Here is a 22,491-nt window from a genome sequence, read left to right as displayed (position 1 = left end):
TCTGAAATAGTAAACAATCTTTATTAAATATTATAGATATTACATAATACCTGTTCATTTTTTTATAATTACATCCAACTAATTTTTGGCAAATAAGAATATTATGAGCATCATTTTAATAAACAAATGATATTAACAAAAGTCAATTAAATGTATACTTTTGTTTTAGATAAAGTTTCAGAATTTTAAATCTAAAAATTTTAGAGGAGTATCTTTTTTTTATCTATAATTTGCATTCCATAATATAAACATAAACAAAATAAAGGTACATAAGAACTTCTCTATATTCTATCTTTAGAATCAATTATTGAATAATTTTAGGATTCTTCTAACAAATTAAATATTTATAAAAAATAATTTACGTATATTACTCACGCCAGGCTTCAATTGAATCAAGACAAAAGTAAGTGCCGAGCTCTTGGACCTATGTATGGTGAAATTAGACACAAAACTATGATGATTCCAGGTAAAACCAAAATATTTCAGCGGGGTCTTTTTGAGAAAATTAAATTTAAAAATTTCAAGTTCAATTTTCATTCCCGCATAATCAGAACTTTATAAAAGCAAACTTGTTCAAAATTTTAAATAAATAATCTTTGTTTTTCTTGTCATGATTATGTGGTAATTCCTAGGGGATGAAAATTGAACTTGAAATTTTCAAATCTAATTTTCTCAAAAAGAACCCGCTGAAATATTTTGGTTTTACCTGTAATCATGGTTTTATGTCTAATTTCACCATACACAGAGCTCGGCACTTACTTTTGTATTGATTAAATTTCAGCCTGGCGTGTACTAGCTCGCTTTCTAATAGTTTATCTACATTTTTAATTTTTATAAATGTATCTTGCTTGTTGGTTGAAAAGAAATGGAAATAACTTTAATTATTTGATTTTTTGCTTTGTTATTATTTTTCATTTAACATTTTCTACTCTATGATGGTGGAAATTTGCTATTTTCTTCTGATCTTTTTGTTTACTCCATGACAACTTTATCAATGGTGGCTGGTTTAAGCATCTTTCCTTCTACCACATAGCATCGACCTCCACTGAACCTAAAAACAAAACAAAACGAATTAATTTTCAGCCATAATTTGTATAGGTAACAAGGATAATTTTTTCCAACATTCATGGTGCTACAAAAGCTTTTAATTTTCAGGGATCTAAGGGGATAAGACAATGGCCGTTAAATTGATGTACATCCCCAATGAAAATAAACAAAATTATCGATTCTGTAGATTAAAATTAGTGGTTGAACGTTTGAATGAGCCAACCAATCAAAATTCACTAAAGTCCCCAAAGTTATTGAGCCAACAAATAAGAAAAAGTTATTGTAAAACTTTGGGGACTAGTGTAATAAACAGCCAATTGTCCCCACTCTTTGGTTAATTTTAAGAAAAAAAACATGTATTCATTTTTATGAACCAACCCTGGTGAATCAATACCATTGGCCAATTTGAATATTCCTTGAAAAGCAGAAACTGATAGGTTTAGTGATTAATCTAAAAGGTCTTAAGTATAAAACGCGATGGTGTAAATCTAAAACAGCTATAATGAAATTTCTTTATTTATAAAAGTGATAAAAATAGATATAAAAGAACATACCTACTAGAAAGAAAATTAAATATAGCTTTTATATTATCAGGTTTTTAAGAAGTATAAGGTAGAGTTAGACGATATTTAGTATGTGAAAAGTCAGCAAAATATCTTCTTTGGTGTCATATTTCTAGAGGGAAAGAGGCAAATATTCAGTCAATCTAATACATTGAAATAAAGTAACATTTCAAAGCTTTTTTTTGTGGATTTTGATGAATCGCGCCTGTTTTTTAACCAAGGCATTAACTTTACTCCTACTAATATGATTAAGCATGTTAAGATGTTAGTTACACTTTTCAACGAGTCTAATGAAGACCTATGCAATCAAGATTCGAACCCATACCCTCCAACACCAAGACGAGCATATGCGCTATGTTTAATGATCAAGTATCTAAACAATACTTTATCTAATTGAATAAAATCACTGAATATGTGTTCCCATATATGATTAATGATTATACTTGTATTTTTAAAAGCGAAGCTTTTCTATATTTAGGGTCTGTACGTTCTGACATCACGGTTAGCTCTTTTCGTTAGTTTATGCATATTAAAATTGTCCTATCGATTTCAACCTTTGAATGATGATTCCTGTAGCAACTTTATAATAGTTTTCAGCAAGTCCGTACATCCCTTAAATACATGCTGATTTTTTAAACAATGAATCCTAGAACAACTAAATAAAATAGTTCAGGCGAAGTATGTCATTCAATTAATGTCCTTGAATTAATATTTGACACAAGTTTTCATGTTTGTTTGTTTTTAGAGCTTCGCTTTTATGGATGTCGTCATCTTTGTTTCCTTTTGATACCGGAACTGTTTTATAACATTATAATTTGGAAAAATCTAAGTTTCAATAATTTAATTTCTCGTATTCATTCGAATCCGGTGGATAGGAACCGGTTCTCATCCATACGAAAAAACTATGTCTAGCATCGTATTATATCCAGCTTTCTACGAATATAGAAATGTACAATCATAAGATTAAAACTAGTTTTTTTAGCCGGTGACTTCGTCACCTCGGGGCTAAAAAAACTAGTTTTAATCTCATAATTGTACATTCTATATCCGCGGAAAGCCGTTTATAATACGATGCGAGAAATAACTATTACAAAAGGAGCTAAGACTTTCAAGCTTTTATTTTGGGGATTAGAGATCAGGGAGTAAGGGAGGGGACAATGGGCAATTAATTCAATATAAGAGTTATCAAAGAAAGGGCATGAAATCCAGTTTAATCCAATAAATTTGTAGGAAATTATAAAGAGATTGTTAATTGAATAATAGATTTCCATAGCGTCATGTAAAGTGAAATCACAACTTGTTTTTGATGAAATATATTGATGTTTTTTGGTGTGATTTTTATATTAAAAGATTATTGGACCCGGCCAGCTGCTAGCAAGAATATGACTGCCCCTTTTTATTCTGTTTATTTTCCTTGCCCCCACCTCCCTTCTCTCTTCTCCCCGTCTGCTACATTCCAAACTAACACAACGAGTGTTTATTTCCCTTCCCCCACTTCCCTTATCCCTTCTCCCCGTCTGCAATATTCAAAACATACATAACGAGTAGCGGCATTTTATGCGCAAGTCCCCAAACTCAGTCAGAAACTGCTAAATTCATGCACATTCCCTTTAAGCCAGTGCCCAAAGACTGAGACTCCTAAAAATTGAATATTCGATCCATTGTCCCCTCCCTTACTCCCTGGTTAGAGATAATGTGTAAAGGCAACGGATTCACCAAAAATCCCCCCCACCACCATCAAAAAAAATTCTACATGCACGCCCCCAAGAGTAAAAAAAAACATTTAATTATATTTTATGTAGATTTCAATTTTAAAGGAAACCTTTTCTTAATCCAAAGAATCTTGAATAACTTTTTAACAACTATTTTCAGGTTCGAAAAATACATCACGTTTTCTTATATAGCAATAATTCATTTCGTATATCAAAATTACAAAAGGATGTGAATTATTAGATTTGAAAGGTTTTAACATCATATAAACTGAATCTTATCACAGGGATAGCAACATCCTTATCAAAAAAATGTAAAAAGAAGACAATACTTTCTATAATCAAATGTACCAAAAACAAAACCGTTTTAGCACTGGAGTTTAAAATGGCAGTTGCTTTGATAGGTAAAATGTGGAACTGATAAACGATAAAGACATGACTAAAATATTTCAATGTGAAATTTAAAAATAAAAGATTTTTGTTTGGGTCTCAAATGAAAAATAATTTGGTTGTGCTATTGTCGATTTTTCACAATTTTTTGTCAAGTCACTTTATTTTTTTAATTTTGTTACGGGTGTAGTGCGTTACTTACAGTTTATATGTACACTAAGTTTTCTATTTTGGAAAACAGCCTAGATAACACCATAGATTTACGAAATAACAACCAAATATCTCAAATAGAAACCAATTTAAACACAAATTTTCCAGAGCATGTATGACCGATAATTTAATTTGACATTTTCCCCAAAGTGATTTGTAGGGTATCTTTGCTACCAATTGACGTGCAGTGGTGGTTAGTAATCATTAGGCTATTTTTATGTAAGTTAATTCCCATATCAATACTTTACTAAGGTCAAAAAAACATTTTATTTTCTGTTCTTACATTCATTTTCAACGCCATATAAATATAAAATGCATGAAAATAATTTTTAACCAAATTTTGTTTTGGCCTTATAAAAATTAATAGGATCTGTGTCTGTCTGTCTGTCCCGAAGAATCTCGCTAACAGCTAAACCGAAGTGGTTCTCCTTTACAGTGCAACTTCTCCTATGTCATGGTGAGTTTTAAAACTATTTTTGTGGAGGGTGCGACCACCCTACGAATAAAGATTACCCCTAGAAAAAAAACCTCCCACAAAAATTTTATCTTTTTACAACTAAAATTGAAAGTGGTTGTCGACTAGCCCCTAGGGGCCTCTAGGGGCGTAGCAATATTCTATATTTCAGCAAGACACTGCTGCTATAGTTTAGTACATTTTCACATAAAAATGTAAAATAATTACCTTATATTACCCATATTATTGTCTGTGTTGGTATCAGGGCTCCGTGGAACATGGATATATTCATCACCATCTTCAATGCCGCCTTCCCCCTCACTCCCTGCCTCATCATCAAGGTCCAACATCTCAGGGCTTGGTAACATTGACTAAATACCAAATATAGGAGTCATTCGCATAAAAATACTTAATTCTTACATAAAGTAAGGTGTCTGTAAATCTTTTTGTACCGAACGATTTTAACAAAAAAGCTCCTCATGGATCACAGGAAGATTTTTGTTTTATTTTTAGTTTCAATTCAGAAATTCAGGGTATCCATAGAGGCCTCACCTCTTAGTGCAAATCTTAGTTTTTAAGAAAAAGCAGAATTAATCAAAGATAAAACTTGAAAGAATATGTTCGTCTTCCATCATGTCAAGTTTAAAAAATATTACTAACTCTGTAATATTATAACTTTTATTTGTTGAAAGATCACAATATTTTGCCAAGAATGCGTTTTACCTGTGGCGGAGGTATGCCAGGAATGAGCATTTGAAATTCTTCCATTAAATGTTGATTATTTCTGGATATATATTATATTTTACATTTATTGCATTATCTTAATTGAAGAAAAAATGAAACAGCGGGGGGAAAGGGGAGAAGGCGGTGGTCTCGTCGCCGTTTAAAAAAAGAAAAGAAAATAGCAAATGCTGGGGTAATTATTTACTCAACAAAGATTTTACTCAAGTATCTCTAAAGCTAAGGGAGTAGCAGCCAGAATACATTTGAAGTAGGGTTGGCAATTCGAATCCGGAATCCGCCCAATTTTCAGCCAAATTTTGGAATCCGAATCCGGAATCCGTCTTTTAATAGCGGATTCGGATTCTTAATTGGTAGGCTAAAATTAGCGCCATGAGTTTTTTCTTTCAACTCTGCCTTTTTGAAAGCAAAGATTTTATTAAATTATATATTAAAATCTGGTTCGATTCTCGGAAGTGAATTAGGTATAGAGAACACCAAGAACATTAATTTTTAGGACATATGTAGCACTTCAATTTTTTAATTAAAAAAAGCCTTTTAAAATATTGCTAGAATCCAGAATCCAAATCCGCGGGAATACGCCTTTTTTGGACGGATTCTTTTAAGAATCCGAATCCGGTCCAAAAATTTGACGAATTGCCATCTCTAGTTTGAAGGCATGTCATTCTCTCCTCCCCAACCCCCCACTTTAACTTTTGTTAGTAGAATGCACAAAAATATATAAAGTTTTCTATACACTTTACTGAACTAAATGTAATTTTAATAAATCATTTTTGACATACAAATTTAAAGGTTAAGATTTTATAGATATACTACCTAATTCAATATGGACTATTGTTACCTACTGCGTTTTAAAATTAAGCTATTAATAGGGAATCTTGTTTTTTTAAATATTCTAATTTTAGTTTTTAATTCTGTAGAAATATATGTTAATTCCGCTTTGATAAAGAAATAAGGAACTTCTAGGGCTTAGGGTGAGTATATACACCTAGACTTAAAGAAAGTGTTTGACAATATTTTTCATACCTATGGAACAAGCTTAATTTTTTTCAATAAAATAGAGCCATTTTCCTTCAAAACAAACGTACTTTTACAAAAATTTGCCGGCACCTGTATTTGTCAAAAGAAGTGTATTTATTGAGGGAGAAAATGTAAAAATAGACTAAAACCTGCTAAAAGCAGTCCAACCGCCATGGATGTTTTATAGTTAATTATGCTCCATAACGATGGGAATGTTGACAAGAAGTTTCAGCCTTCTATCTTAAATAGCAGCCGAGAAAATCACATTTTCCCCATAGCGTTAGGGATTGGCTGACAGACACGGTCAGACATAGTGAATTAAAGAATAGTTTCATTTCTAAAAAGGAACAATTGATACACAAACAAGTTATAGGGTAATGTATAATATTCCTGAATAGCTGACAAGAAACATCCTTCAGTCTTTCACTTGTTAAAGTTGGATCCTTGGACAATGTTTCCAGTTCTTTTAATACCTGAACAAAGATAACGAGACTGATGTAATATTAGAAACTTGATCAAGTTAGTATATTTCAAATGTCCCATAATATTGTAAAGTAGAATCATATTATCTCTCAAATATGGCATGTCTAATTTGGTTGTTGTTTTCCAGAAAGATAAAAAAAAATATATTATTAACATTATTGTGATGGCTTCAAACTATAACACTTTTATTTCAAAGTGTATCTGTGAAATTCTGCTCTTAATATCTTGTAAATATTTGGGGGGAGGGGGGGGGGGGGAGGTGAGGAAAATAGTTAACTAAGCGTGATTTTAAAGAGAAGTATTTGAGGGGATGGGCCTTTCAGGAATTTTTAGGAGTCTGACAACATGCTAAAGGAAGGTGATCTAAGTTTTTCAGCTCCCCTGAAGATTCAGAAGGAAAACGCAGAAAATTGTGCCTAAAATCGCGATTATAATTAATGATTTCTTATGATTAAATGAATAAAATGTACAGTTAATGATGTAATTAATCAGTGAATCTCTCGTTTTCATGTTTTTCTTTAATCTGAAACCTAACATGTTGTTAATACACAGTAACCCTTCATTAAATTTACATAAGGAGTTAAAAAATATATACCAGTTTATTTATCATTTTCTTTTCAAACGAATTAAATAAGCTTTAAATGAAAACATGAATAAATAAATAAAATGAAGATATATAAAATAGAGTTGGCAATCCGGATCCGGTTCCGTAATCCGAGATCCGCCCAATTTTTTGACCAATTTCGAAATCCGAATCCGGAATCCGTTTTTAATAGCGGATTCCGGATTCTTAATTGGTAGGCTAAAATTACAAATACAAATACCAGCTTTTTTTTAGACAAAACTTATTTAAAATGTGGCAGACATATACCTAAAAAGTATTTTATTGTTTTTTCTTAACTACAGGTATAGTGGTAGCTACATCTAAAGTTGCGTTTTTTTGTAAGTATTTATTTTCATTTCACAGCTTATCATGCTTCATTTATTTTTTAAAAAAAGCCTTTTAAAATACTGCTAGATTCCGAAATCCGCAAAATTAAGAATCCGGAATCCGCCACCTTTTTTTGACGGATTCTTTTAAGAATCCGGAATCCGGCCCAAAAATTTGACGGATTGCCATCACTAGTATAAAAGGTATTTAAGGAGTAAATTGACCAAAAAATAGAATTATGAAACTGAACTTGTATTTTAAGAATGAGATTTCAATATTTTGCATTTACTCCACTGTTTCTTCACTTACTGTTCTCTATACAGTTTTTTTGAGGGAAAAAATCCAAAATCTTACAAAATGGAATTAGAAAACTTACTTTCACATGGTAGGCTGGTTGATGCTTGTAGACAATACCAAGTTTTCGTAGGAATCTCTTTAAGCGATTTCTGTCACAGTACGCGTTGTACGTATCCATTCCCAAGCATAAGGCATCTTCCTCTGAACAGTTTTGTTCTTGTTATTGCTTTTGTAATGTCACGTGTTTAGAGAAAGGGAGTTTTTTCAATGACAGGTAAATAAAAAATGAAAATTTAAATAATTTTTCGAATTCCCAATTTAATTGTTAAAATAAGTCTAAAACGAGTCGGGTTTGTGGATTAGGTAATTATAACCATAAAGTGAATTCAAAATAGAATGATGTCTGTCTGAAGCTTAAGATGTAGGTAACAGCTTAACCGATAAGGTTGTGCTCTTCAGGCTCTGATATGATTTAAGCTATTTTCTTGGAGGATGGGATAACCCAAGTCCCCACCCCTATAAAAGGACCCCCCAAATTTTTTTTGTAAAAAAATAAGGGGGTGTGAGATCCCCCAAAGCACACCGTGAACCACTCCCCCCTAAAATAATTTTTACAAATTACGAACGAATGATTCTTTATTATAGGGGGACTTCCAAATACCTCTAGAGAAGAAGCCCCAAAAGGTTATGGGAGAAGCCGCTAGTCTTTAAATAAAAAGTGTATGTAGCTTAAAATCTCGCTACTTTTGCTATATAAAACTTAAATCGAAAAGCCTATCTAGTTTCTTGAAAATTCAATAAAAATTAGTTTTATACCTGTCAACAAATCTAGAAGCATCTCTTGAACATCTGGATAATCTTGCATTAGTTGATTTAATTGTGAATATGTTTGTCTGACACCCTGCTCCCCTGCACTGTTCATTATCTCTTCATATCTAAATATAATGGAAACGTAAGCGTGAGAACTTTAAGTAGAAAGAGGATTTGGGAGGGTTACAGATATTTTGCGATTAGAAAGATTTCTAATAAAAAATATTTAAATTTTATTTTTATCTAATTTTTTTATTCTTCATTTTAGTATCAAACAATTGAATTTAGGTAAAATAGAGCAGTAAACTTTTTTTTGTAGAAGAACAGGGTATATTATACAATTTCTGTGAGATATTTTGGTCCCAGCAAAAGATCCAATTGAGTTACACTTTAGGAGGTCTTTAAGATATCTAAAGAGTTGTTTTTGCCCCCCCCCCCCCCACCCCCCTCTCTATAAAATTTACTTTAGGCTCACAACTACTCTATAAAAAGATCAACACTATGAACAACCAACCTGGGGGTTAATTCTGAATTTTCCGAAAGGATGGTTTGAATGGAGGAGAATAGTTCTTGTGATTCTCTTAGTTCCCTTGCCTCCTTTTCTTCGGGGGTCTCCAAGCTCTCACTACAACAAACAACCATTTGTTTAAACAGGATATAAAAAGATTATATCCGTAGGTAGGGCATGCAAATAATTAATAGTTATTTAACACATCGTATTATGAACAGCTTTCCGCGGATAAAAATATGTACAATTATAAGATTAAAACCAGTTTTGTTAGCCCCGAGATGACGAAGGCAAAGGTTAACAAAACTAGTATTAATATTATGAATGTACATTTTTGAATTCGTAGAAAACTGGATGTAATATGATACGATACAAGAATTTTAAATATGGCTCAGAACCGGATCTAATCAAGATAATATCAATTGGTTTCGAAGCCATAATGGAAAAAAAATTAAAAGTTTATATAATAAACAGCCTCATATCACCTTCCTCCCTGGGAATACGTTGCAAGACCAGAAGAAAAAAAATTACCTATTATATTTCAATACTAATTATATTTAGTAAATAAAAAATATAGGAAATGATGAATGCGTGGACAGAGAACAATTCAAAATTAGTGAATGCTGATGATAATTTTAAAATATAGTTTAGACGAGCAATATAAAATGCTAGAAATGCGATATGATTAAAGGGGACTATGCACGAACAAGAGCGTGTGATGTTTAGCACCTTCCAGCAGTTGTTGTTGGATATCCTAGTTTTCTTTAAAAAGAACGTAAAAAATTAAGTTCCACTACGGTTTTGTAAAATATATTTTTATCATAAAAGTATGTATTTTTCAACAATAAGGTAGACCTTCATTTTTCCGGTCATACAGCCATTTTTATTCAGAAATTAAATATATCAACTAAAATGCCAAACATCACCTCTGGAAGGTGCATACCGTCTCTGCTCTTGTTCGTACATAGTCCTCTTTTCTCCTTTTCTTTGTTATACAAAAACTATTTTGTCAATATTTTTCCGCAAGTAGAATGTATAGCTAAATAATAAGTTAACCATCAGCAAATTGCAATTATGAGCTTACGGGATCCGGGGTAATTTTTGGTATTAAACAATCTAGTTCCTGAGTAATAAAACAGTAGCTTCTGTCTCTCTCTGAACCCTTGTTTTTCTCCTAGCTAGTCCAGTAGGCGTGTCCAACTCACTTTCTCCGCCCCCTCGTGGAGATATCTAAAAAAAAATAAAAAATGTAACCTACCAGCTATTACAGTAAGGTTTTGTTTGTTTTTATATTTCTGGATCGATTGAGTTGTTCCTTTTAAAAGAAGCTTCGCATCAACCCAGGATGGTTTAAAATATTTATTTTTAATTAAGTCCAAAATATATAGAACCTCTTTATGTTAGGGGTGCAACCGCTAGTTAATAATAATTTAAGAAAATAACCCTAATATTATTTTAGCAAATACATTTTTTAAAGGAAGGTAACGAAGTACAAATATAAAATTAGCTGTTGATTATGTTATAAATTTCTTTTTTGTTTGGTTTATCAAAGTTTAAAACATCTCTCCGCAGCTCAGGGCTAGAGCTTCTTTCAAAGGTTAAAAAAAAAGATTTTTAAAAAAGGGAGAGGTTGATCTACTGGAAAAATACGGCTCCCATATATACCTGAGAACCAACAGTAGAACCGCCAACATCTGATGTCTTGGGGGTCCTTCAAAATAATTTTGTGTAATCACTGATCTAAATTGAATTGTATAATGTTATTAACTTGAACTAATTTAATAACATTTTACTGTCTCTGAAAATCTTATAGAAGTTTTTTTGAGCTTATTGTCTTAAGTCCTTGGTTTTAAAAAATCGAGTAATTCTTTGAATTTCTTGAATTATCCCCTCGCTTGAGATTATGTAACTTCCAAGTTAAAAATCTTGGACATCCTTGATAAAGGGGGTCAATTTTTTCGTAAATTTTCCATAAAGATAAGAGTAACCATTTTAGTCCAAAGCTCTTATTAAGTCAAACTGTTAAACGGAAAATACGCAGAAAAAAATGACCTTATAATCTATTAAATTGTAAAATGTAAATAAAGTTTATTGAACACAAAATTCCTTGGTGACTGAATTTTCTCCTCGACAGAAACATTATTTGTTGTTGACGTCATCAACATAAGTCTTTTGGGTGTCACGGACGGCCCTGCACGGCTGGTTCGTTTTCTCTTCAGTGGTGAAGTGTATTTCCTATATATGAAGTAATAGAGGTGGAGGGGTTATATAACTGTATGTCCCCACCCAGTGGACTCTGCAGACTGGCCAGCCAATTTTGAAAATAAAAAACGTACATAACGTACACAAAAAAAATACGTTACGTACATAAAAAAAGTAAAAAAACGTACAAAAACGTACATTCCTAATAAAAATAAGTTAAATAATTTCCTAGTTACCTATTATCAATATATTTAAGTCTACTAGCAGCTACAGAATGTAATGAATGTACTTAAAATATATTGATTTGCCTGGATTTATTAAAAACCTTACATTATTAATTAAAGAAATGGTTTTAAAATTTAAGAAAAACTAGCCTTAAAATTTGTTGTAACCCTTCTTTCCTTCTCTTTTTCCCCTGTCCATTTAATTTTACCTACATTTATTTTGACATTATTATTTCTTATTTTTCTTATTAACTTAATGCCAACCTAAAAAAGGCAATGCAAACATCTCGGATACGCATATTCCTACTTTTAGGGAAGCCTAATCAGTGCCACACATAACATCTAGTGTTAGTCATGCAATTTAAATTTATAAATATTATGAAAAATTGTAAAGTACACCTGGTACTAAGCAGTTGCTTGGTGTACTATTGTATGTACTGCTTCGTAAGACGGGGCGTAATCTGTCACTGAATAAATGTTTTTATGTTTTTTTTTATGTTTACCTGTAAAGGAGAACCATAGCGAACTGACAGACACAAGATATCCTATTACTCTATTCAAAAGAACTAGCGTCTACGCTCCTAAAGGCCTCTAGGGGCACTTGAGGAGGGGAGAGTTGAATTCAATAAAAAAAACATGGATGACAACATACATAAGTAGAGAAGCTCAAAAGTTATTTATAGACATCTGGAAAAAAATTAACTTAAAATCGCAATTAAAATTCATTTTTGGGGGGAGGAGGTAGTTTTTTTTCTTAAGTCAATTTCTCTTGGGAGGGTGGATGGTGATACTCTTCCCCAAAATAGTTATAAAACTTCCAAAAACCTATGTACAAAGTATATCCTATTATAAGGACCAGCGACTCCGCCCTTAGAGGCCTCTAGAGGAACTTGATTAGGGGGGGGGGGGGGGAGTTGAATTCAAAAACCCATTTTTTTATTTAAAAATAAAAAGTAAAAAACAAGGATGACAACATCCTTAAGTAGCGAAGCTCAAAAGTTATGGATGGAAATCTGGGAACTATATAAACTATAGAGTAGTGTCGTAAAAAATAAGCATTTAACTTATTTAAATAAATCACAAAACCTTTTTAAAATATATAATAACGTGAAAATCTAGGAATAAATTCAGCCCCCAACCAATAAGCAAATCTCAATGAAATTTAGTGGAAGTATTAAGAATGAAAATTACAACCGTCTATCAGGAATATGAGTTGTGAAAATCACAAAAACCTATACATCTAGGAATCGATCTAGCACTGCAACAAATAGACAAACCTTAAAGAAACTTTTTGAAAATATGTAGAATGTGAATTTATTTATTTCCTGAAAATTTCAGCCGTCTATCTTGAATAGAAGTCGAGAAAACCATGAAAAAAAGAAAATCTAGGAATAGATCTAGCACCCAACCAAAAGGCAAATCTCAATGAAAATATGTAGAATGTGAACTTATTCAATAGCATAACGGACTGACAAAGTGATTATAGAGTAGCTTCGCTAAATATTTTTTTTGGTGAGGGAAGGGGGAGTAGACCACCCCCATTTCTGATTTCAATTTTAAAAAGAAAGAAAAAATAGGGGAAGGGTTGTGATTTTTTTCTAAGAGTAGTTTCTCTTGGGAGGATGGTTGTACCCTCTCCCAGGACCTATGAGAAGCTACCCTGTAAAAGAGAACCATATCGGTTTAGCGGTTAGCGAGAACCTTCGGTACAAATAAACTGACAGAGAGACATACATCCTGTTATTACGTACTAAGTATATTCTATTAAATAAAGTAGTAAGTTTTTTGTCTGATGCTTAAGATTTTCATAACTACTTCACACAGTTACCGAGATGGTTTTAGGCTATTTTTCTACCATTTTGAATACAGGTGCTTGAAGGGATATGGAAGGACAGAGAAAATAGCCTACAACCTCACAAAGATCATGTCGGTTCAGCAGTTAGCGAGATTCTTTGTTACAGAAAAAAAGGATTTATAGGATAAACATATAATAGGATATAGGGTTATTTTGTCTATTGCTAAAGATCTCAGAAAATACTAGTCTTTAATACAAAGTAAATCAATGCCTGTCTGTCTAAAGCTTAAGATCTTGGTAACCGCTGAACAGATTGGGTTCTAAATTCTAATCTTCAGGGAATATATCTACTAGTCCTGTGGTAGTTTTAGGCTATTTTCTTAGAGTGTGTAAACTAATGCAAATCAGCGGGGTGGGGGAACCCCCACCGCGCCCTGGGGCGAAGCCTAAATGAAAAAATAATCACAATCTTTTTTTATATTTTTTTTTGACAAATTTCCAACAAACGATTCTATAAAAGAGGGATACGAAGCCTCTAATCCTAGTAGAAAGTAAAAAGCTTTAAGTGTCCCTCCCCCAAAGAAAATAGCAAAAACCATCACAGGACTATTAGGTATATTCAATGAAGAGTAGAGCACAATAGGTTCAGTGGTTACTGAGATATTAAGCTTCTGATATACAGACGGACAGACATCATTCTACTTTGCATTATAGATAATATATTATTTTTGTAATACTTTTTGTACAAATACAAATAAATATACAAATACTTTTATACTTATATTTGATTCTTATTCTTTAAAAACTGAAGATACCAAAAAATAAGACTTCTTAATCCTACACTGTGCACCATATGATATCTCGGAAAATTTACCCAAGTATATAAAGAATTTGAAAAAAATTATCGTAAAATCTATTAAAGGGGTAGTAGCATGAAATGCATTTAAACTTGAATTTAGTCAACTGCATATCTCTTTCTGTTCAATAGTTTAAACTATATCTATAGGACATATATTTCAAATCCATAAATTTAAACTGTAAGTTCTAATAACATATATGCATAATTTACATACATATTTTTGTTCTATGAAAATTGAAGATATTATTGAATTTATTTAAATAATACACCTATTGTTTTTGCAAAAATTTTCGTCCAAAACATACAAATTACTTTTCTGCTAATATTTGATTCTTATTATTTTTTAAAAAAACGTAAAACGTACAAAAATACAAATTTCAAAATACGTTACGTACACATATCAAAATAACGTCCAGAACGTACACAGATTCGATGCGTAACGTACAAAACGTACAAAACGTACACTCTGGCCAGTCTGACTCTGTTCTGACTTTCAATTAGGTCAGTGAATATAATCCAGTAGCATCGGAAATATTGAATAATCAAGTCACCAAACAAAGAGCAGAAATAATTTGCTAGCAGACGAAAAAGACCACCAACACTGGATAACAATAAGAAAGCAACACAATTTAATGTACTCATTAAGAGGGGGGGGGGGGGGGTAATGCAACCATCTCGTAATCAATGATTAAATGCCACTTAGAATTCGAATTTCGATCTGAAATTTTTCATGAGTAATCCTTGGTAGGTCTATTTTCCCTAAATCGAACAAAAAATTGGAAAAGTAAAGGCTGGCGGCTCAGCCGCTTAGCCGTTTTTTGCCTAATTTCAGGGCAAATTAATTATTAATTACGTAGGAATCAACTATTAAAACGTAGTTTTGGTTTAATTCATGTTAAATGATAGTAATAACCATTTTTAAATTTCTAGTACTAACAGCTACCGGCTAGAACCGTTTGATAAGGTTTTTAAGCGACAAAAAGTATTAAGTGGAGATAGGTTTCGTGACTAATTTACTCTTAATATATCTTAATATTTTTGATATTATAATTATTATAATTATAATTATAATTATACAGCATTTGATCGAAACACTAAAGAATTCGAAGAAAAGCTTACCTGATAATTCTATCACTAGCAGCTTTCAATGGAGATCGATGATAAGTATTTGTCAGGCTTTTTAATGGAGATTTCAGGGGGGACTTTAAGGGAGACCCTCTGAAAAATAATCCTTTTAATCAATGGAAAAAAATAATCATACCTCAATATTGAACTAAAATGTAGAAATATTATCCTAATATATAAAGTACTAGTTACTTCGCCCCTCGCCTCTTTGGGATGGCGTGTGAGGTCAAAAAAATAACTTAAAACAACCACAAGACCTTTTAAAAGCTTCCCTAAAGAGTACAACATTTTTTAACCAGCAATTATCGAGATCTTAATATTCAGACAAAAAAGCGCCTAGATGCTGAAGCGCAGTCGAATGTTTTGAAAAATCAAAAAGTCCTTCAACCCTTCGTTAACAAAAGACCAAACTAAGCTTCTATACAAAAGCTAGATAATTTGATAAGGATTATTTCCTTGGTGAAAAATAGCTGAGTGTTCCCGTCTTCTCTGGAGACCTGAAAACCGGTTTTGAAATGGCGGGAAGATTGTTCATGGCCGTGGCATCTCTGTTGTCAGCTGACTGTGGCGATTTCTTTGTCTGGGGGGTTAAATATATAGGTATTTTTAAACAAGTTTAGTTTTCATAAAAAAAAACTATCAATTAAGCCAAAAATTTTGTAAACTCGACGAAAAGTCAATACAACTACTGTTCGAACCAAACAAATGACAAAGTATTCAAAGTTTCATTATTGAAAGGTGAAATTCTTTAATTAAAAGGAGTAAAAACATTACAAAAATTTTATTCATCACCATGATGAGTTAAGCTAAATGACTAAAGCGCAACAAACTTGATCCCTAAACATTTTAAATAAAATAGATGAAATATATCATTCCTGGGTGTCAATGGTATGTTTTACAGGTTGATTAGTTTTAGTTGGAAAGAACGGGGCTGCTCTTTGAGTGGTGGGTGTATCACTCTCACTCATACTTACAGGCGTGTCATTTCCATCAACACACAGAGCAGATCTGATCATAATTTATAGATTTTAACAAAAATATTGGAACAAAAAAAACAAATTTATACGTAGCTCAAAAACACCTAGATACAAAACAGCTGCTTTAGGTTTCATTTCAATTTTTGTATTCAATCTATAAACATTCCTAAGACCGGGTAAATATCCTAGTGGTGTTGTCGTACACGAAGAATTAAAAATGGCGGCGGCTTTGTGACAGCTGATAATTTGATTGTCAGCTGACGATGTTGATGGTTGAGGTAACAGTAGCTGGTAACGGCTTTTATTTCTAAATAAGGATAAAGCATAGGTTTCTCTTTTACAATGAATCCTCTTATAGGTCTAACGAAGGTTTATAGATATTTTTTTTTTTTTGGGGGGGGGGGGGTACCTCCACTGTCCCAAGCAAAATCGGCTCTGTAGAAAACAACTCTGCCAAAATCTCCCTCAAGTGCCCCCGAGTAGTCTCTAGGGGCGTATTCAACAGTAAGAAAAAAAGAGGATAGAAAGAAATTGGACGGGACCAATAAAACGCCCGAGCATAGAAGAGAAAACAGGAATATGTACCTTTGACTTTTCAAACAATATTTTACCTGGCAGGAGAAGCCCTGGGTAGTATCTGTACAGGTTTTGTGCCAATGTCTGACTGTTTGTCTTTTCTAGCTGCTACAGATTGAACTGACAGCTTTTCTCTCTTCATCACTGGCGGCTTACAGTCACTGTCACTGTCGCTACTAAATAATTAATGGGCTATGTTAATTCAAAAAAAAAAAGGAAACAAAAAAGGATTAATACAAAGTTAATGGCCGATATAAATGCACATCCCCAATGAGGATACACAAAATTACCCCTTATGAAAATTACCATAAAGGATGAAATGTTTGGACAACAGACATAATTAACCAACAAATAAAAATTCAATAGTAGTCCCCAAAATTGTTATTATAAAAATTAGGGGACTAATGCATAATGTCCCCTGCCTCCCTTGATATATACAGGGTGCGCCACATAAAACCGGACTTTTTCTAAATTCTAAACAAATGAACATAATATCGTCAATTTTAAAGATTTTATTAAATTTTAAAAACTGGGAAGCAAACTAGGTATATGACTATTAGATCATTCAATAAAATCGCCGCCAGGATCAATCATCGCCTCCACCCGCCTTCTCAACCGCCGGCAGGCCCAGGTCAAAATTTGCCTGTCCAAGCTGGCGAAGTTCTCCTTGATAGTGGCAATAAGGGAGGTCTTTGTGGTATGGGCACGTCTATTGGTGCATACTTCAAAGTAGCTCCAGGCCAAAAGTCCATTAAATTAAGATTGGGCTGCTGGGAGGCCACATTTCCTTAGGAAAGTGACTAACCGCAGGATCCAAATTCACCCAACTTTCAACCTGTCATTCGACACGGCGGCTCTCATTTGGGCCACAGTTGAGCTAGAACGACGTTCTATACCTTTTTGGAAATGGCATGGAAATTTAGCTAGGGTTGTCAGCGCAACCCATAGTCTAAAATGAGTTTTTAAGTTCCATATGGGTCTCTAACGTCGAGAATCGAGAAATTTTCACGATTTTACGCGATTTTTTACGTTTTTGACATCTCTAAATCTGCCACGTTTCACTTTGCCGGAGTACTACAGCCAAGCCGTTTTAGATAGAGAGCTCTAGTCTTTTCTAGTGGCTTACTTATGTATCTAACAGTATTCCCAGCAAGTTGCATAACTCTACCTCATCTACAAATGGGCTGAGGTCCGATTTAGTGGGCTCTAGTCGAGAATCAATATCATACCACCAGCGCATTTCGAATCTGCCTTGTTGAATAAAAGCGCGACCAGCTTGGAGTACGAGCCCATCTTATTTCAAAGATTTTTTTGTGCTAAAAGGTCATTACCTAAGCTTTTTATAGTGGGGTCAAACGTTCTGATTGGTCAAGTAGTTTTGACGCTATGGCCGTTTAAAAAAAGTCCGGTTTTATGTGGCGCACCCTGTATATGAAATCAAACATTCCTCATAGGCCTTAACTAAGAATTTATATAATATACACAAATAAGCATTTCCTGTATATCACACTTTTCAAACTATAATGCTTCAGAGAAGATTTAATTCCAGTAGTTGGAATTGAACGTTGACTTTTAACATACATTCTATAAAATACTTCGTTGAGTCATTTAGTTAGATTTTCTTGGTACTTTTCGTCATACTTCTATGCTTTCCTACTTGTGCATGTTGTCATCCTTGATGTGCTACTGCCCTTGCAGAGCCTCTCAATTCTAATTACCTGAAATCCGAGTCTGAAGGAATATCAGGAACAACTTCTATCATTTCTTTGGGCTCTATTTTTCTTGGCCTAGAATATATTACATTTTAATTATAATATCCTATAAATATAAGTTACTAAGCTTTTTGTTTGTAGCGAAGAATCTCGCTAACCACTGAACCGATATGATTCTCCTTTAGAGGGAAGCTTCGTATAGGCCTAAGAGGTGGTTATAGGCTATCTTATAAGTATGAGTATGGTTTTACTTTTAAGCTATTTTTCTGCTCTTCCATATCCTTTCGAATAAAGAGCCCCTAAATGCTAGGGGCGCTGCCGCTAGTCTAATTATAAAGTAGTAAGTTTTTTGTCTAAAGCTTAAGATTGTTATATCTATTGAACCGATTGAGTTCTACATTTTGGGAAGCCTCAAATAGGTTCCGAGATTGTTTTAAGCCATTTTAGTTTTAAATCTAAATTAGGAGCTACTACGTTAACAATACAGGAATGATTAGGAAAGCAAGAAGTATTTTTTTCATTCGTCAAAACGGAATTAAAATAAAAACTAAATGCCTTTTTTCAAGAGGTATAATATAATATTCGTTGGTTATAGTCTCAGAGACTTATTCTGATTTTCCAATCATTACTTTAAATACATGTTTCTGCTTCAATCTGAACCTTTTTATTTAAAATATGTTCAGTGATGTAATAGAAAAGACTGAAAGATATGGAAAACTACAAAAAAACTATTACGTGAAGAAAAATATTATAAAAATGTACTAGCTGGTTCATACAGACTCAAGGTCTCAAATACCTGGAAAACTAAAATTTTAAAATGAATTTATTTTCATCTACCTTCTTTCTCAGTTACATAAAAAAAACAATAATTGGAATATCCAAAACCTGAAAGGAAATTGAAACACGTTTAAAAAGTCAACCAAAAATGGTTTTTGTCTAAAATGGTGTATTTTAGTCAAATTTAGCATAAAAAATGGGGGGAAATCTACAATACTCGCTAAAATGCAGATTTCCTTATCATATTGTAGCAAATACACAGTTAGTTAGAGTAGGGGGAATGCCTTGGCCCGTAAACAGGCGCAACTCATTAACATGCAAAGTTAGGACTATTCGGACAAAGGTCGCGCAACCAAGGGGTTGGTTGTCAGTTGGAAGTTACTTAACCTTATATCCTTTGGTATCGCATCCCATTAAAAGAGGGTTATGCTCTGGTTCTCTAGATGATCACTTAAAAATCGAAGGAGAATCCCACCCGTATGAGGTAAGGTAAACAAGACTTGGTTTTTTTTCTCAATTCTATGAACAATTTTAGCATATGAATAATTTAAAAAGACATTAATATTGTGAAAAAGACTATAATTATAAAATTACTGCGCTGCCAAGAAAGATTTAATAATAATCCATATTCATGAAATCTTTTAATAGAATAAGACTGGAAGTGTTTATTCAATGAAAGCAAAGGAATAAGAGTGTTTCTTTAAACAACTTTGACAATAAATATATTGATTTGGGTAGGTAGATAAAATAATAAAAAAGGACACATTTAACTTTAAAAGTTTGGTGTGTTTTAGTGATTTTTAAGATATTATAAAAAGCTGGAAAAACATTTCCATGATCTTACCAATTAAAAGAAAACTTTATAACTGTTAAAACCACTTAAGGGGAAGCAATAAGAGTGTTAAAAAAAAACAAATAAACTCACAAATATTAATTTACCACTATTCAACACTGGCTGTTTTATATCTTCATATCACAATTGAAGACATTTATAAAAAGAGAAAAAAAAAATGATTTGTCAACATAAAAAAGTTCTCATTGATCCTTTTTATTTTTTGTAATCCATTCATTTATGTGTATCATGACATTTTTATTTATAAATACTTTTTTGTTGAAGTCATCGCTTTCCTAGTGTATGCAGCTTGTGAGTTTGTACCTCAAAATAAAACGATTTTTTTCTACTTCTTAAAATATACCTATACTAAGTGACATTTTAGTTTTTGAAAATAAATCGAATATAGGATCAATAACACTAATTTGGGGCTGATTTATGACTAAAATCTCAAACCTTATCTTCGTATAGATATTAAAGGTTCAGAGATTTTTAGTAGCGAAGCTACTCTATAATTCACTTTGTCCGTCCGTCAGTCCGTCCGTCAGTCCGTCAGTCCGTCAGTCCGTCCGTCAGTCCGTAACGCTATGGGGGAAATGGGATTTACTCAGCTCCTATAAAAGATAGAATGCTGAAATTTTTTGACAACATTCCCACCATTAAGGAGCACAATTAACTATAAAACATCATTGGCGGTCGGACCGAATTTTAGCAGGTTTTAGGCTATTTTTATGTTTTTTACATTTTTCTCCATATCTCCAGTGTTTATGGTCCGATTTTAAAAAATTTTTCAGTTACAGATATCAAAATTAAATTTCCCGTCGTTTAAAGACACAACCATGAAGGCCAGACTGCCTTTTTAGCAGGTTTTAGGCTATTTTTTATATTTTTCACATTTTTCTCCATATCTTCAGTGTTTATGGTCCGATTTTCAAAATTTTTTCAGTCATAGATATCAAAATTAAATTTCCTGTCTTTTAAAGAAAACAACCATGATGGCCGGACTGCCTTTTTAGCAGGTTTTAGGCTGTTTTTTTTTATATTTTTAACATTTTTCTCCATATCTTCAGTGTTTATAGTCCGATTTTCAAAAATTTTTCAGTTATAGATATCAAAATTAAATTTCCTGTCTTTTAAAGAAAATAACCATGACGACCAGACTGCCTTTTTGGCAGGTTTTAGGCTATTTTTTATATATTTTACACTTTTTTCCATATCTTCAGTATATATGGTCCGATTTTCCCAATTTTTTAAGTTAAGGATTTAAAAATTTAATTTTTTGTCGTTTTAAGTAAACAACCATGGCGGCCAGACTGCCTTTTATCAGGTTTTTGGCTATTTTTTTATGTTTTACATATTTCCCCATATCTTTGTCTATTTTGATCCAATTTTCAAACTTTTATGGGATATCAGTATCAAAATAATTTTTCCCATTGTTATGAGCATCTTTAATTTAATTTACTTTGACCATCGTCATCATACAAAATAAAACAAGGTTTCATGTTTATTTTATCCAATAAATCTATTCTTGATTTTAGTAAAAACCTTTTAAATCTACCTTTACGTATTCCCATCTACGATTTTTTGTGCTTTGCTACTTATGGATGTTGTCATCCTTGTTTATTTACATACCTCCAAATAAAAATAATAGATAAAGATAAACTTCTCAGGTCAGCTTTAATTAAGTCACAGACAGTTTGAACCCATAAAGTTAGTTGAATGAAGGTGTGTGTGTGTGTGGGGGGGGGGGGGGGGCTGAGAGAGTTAAAATATGTTTTTTTTTCAGGGAAATTTTAATAGACTTTGACAGTTGGTTTACATATAAACCAGCTTTGGATAAATTCAAAAACCTTCCTTGGAAAGCAACCCTTAAATCAATAATAAGTCTGATATCTTTTCTTTTAGAAAATACAATAACTAAGTATACCTCCTCAAAAGCCACGGGATAACAAACATCAACTGACCTTCTCACTTAATTTAACCTAACTAATATAATGGCAAATGTAATAATTAAGAAATCTATTACTCAAATGTACAAAATGCACAGATATATACATATACAGCTGCATCCGAAAAAGGTATATTGTGATATCAGCCGTTTTTGGGCATGGCGAAATTTTTTCTATCCCGCATTTATTTTTGATTTTTTGCTTGTTGGTTATACTATACTCGTGATCTATCCATCAATCTATCATACTATCTGTCCCCGTAATCAATTACATAACCTTTTAAAATCTGGCTGGTGTGAA

At 32.6% G+C, this 22,491-nt stretch overlaps 2 protein-coding genes across 3 annotated transcripts in view; both read right to left on the bottom strand.

Annotated features, from left to right (window-relative positions):
- Positions 1-16,399, bottom strand: LOC145329569 (uncharacterized). Of its 2 annotated transcripts, XR_013882962.1 has the most exons (14): positions 16,249-16,399; positions 15,826-15,953; positions 15,363-15,463; positions 11,273-11,398; positions 10,829-10,877; positions 10,289-10,393; positions 9,170-9,282; positions 8,662-8,780; positions 7,925-8,046; positions 6,528-6,607; positions 5,097-5,160; positions 4,602-4,744; positions 760-1,051; positions 1-381 (listed from the first exon to the last, which is right to left on the bottom strand). XR_013882962.1 is itself a non-coding variant. In XM_080173844.1 (13 exons), exons 1-13 carry the CDS (start codon positions 16,382-16,384, stop codon positions 973-975), a joined length of 1,365 nt encoding a protein of 454 aa, XP_080029970.1. In that variant the 5' UTR covers positions 16,385-16,399; the 3' UTR covers positions 1-972. The 2 variants fall into 2 exon arrangements, 1 of the variants encoding a protein (XP_080029970.1); XM_080173844.1 differs by having other exon boundaries at positions 1-1,051.
- The window catches only part of mute (gon-4 like protein muscle wasted), a 27,402-nt gene continuing 21,157 nt past the window's right edge, over positions 16,247-22,491 (bottom strand). The window contains exons 28-30 of the mRNA XM_080173843.1: positions 18,640-18,708; positions 16,957-17,097; positions 16,247-16,652 (exon numbers count right to left, since the gene is read on the bottom strand). Coding sequence (XP_080029969.1) covers positions 16,397-16,652; positions 16,957-17,097; positions 18,640-18,708 — 466 coding nt within the window. The 3' untranslated portion in view covers positions 16,247-16,396. The remainder of the gene's footprint in view (positions 16,653-16,956; positions 17,098-18,639; positions 18,709-22,491) is intronic.

The sequence above is a fragment of the Acartia tonsa genome, chromosome 10 (assembly GCF_053477335.1).
Source record: "Acartia tonsa isolate MP-2025a chromosome 10, ASM5347733v1, whole genome shotgun sequence".
NCBI lineage: Eukaryota > Metazoa > Arthropoda > Copepoda > Calanoida > Acartiidae > Acartia > Acartia tonsa.
The sequence above is the reverse complement of the archived record's forward strand: the minus strand, read 5'-3'. Positions and strand labels throughout refer to the sequence as shown.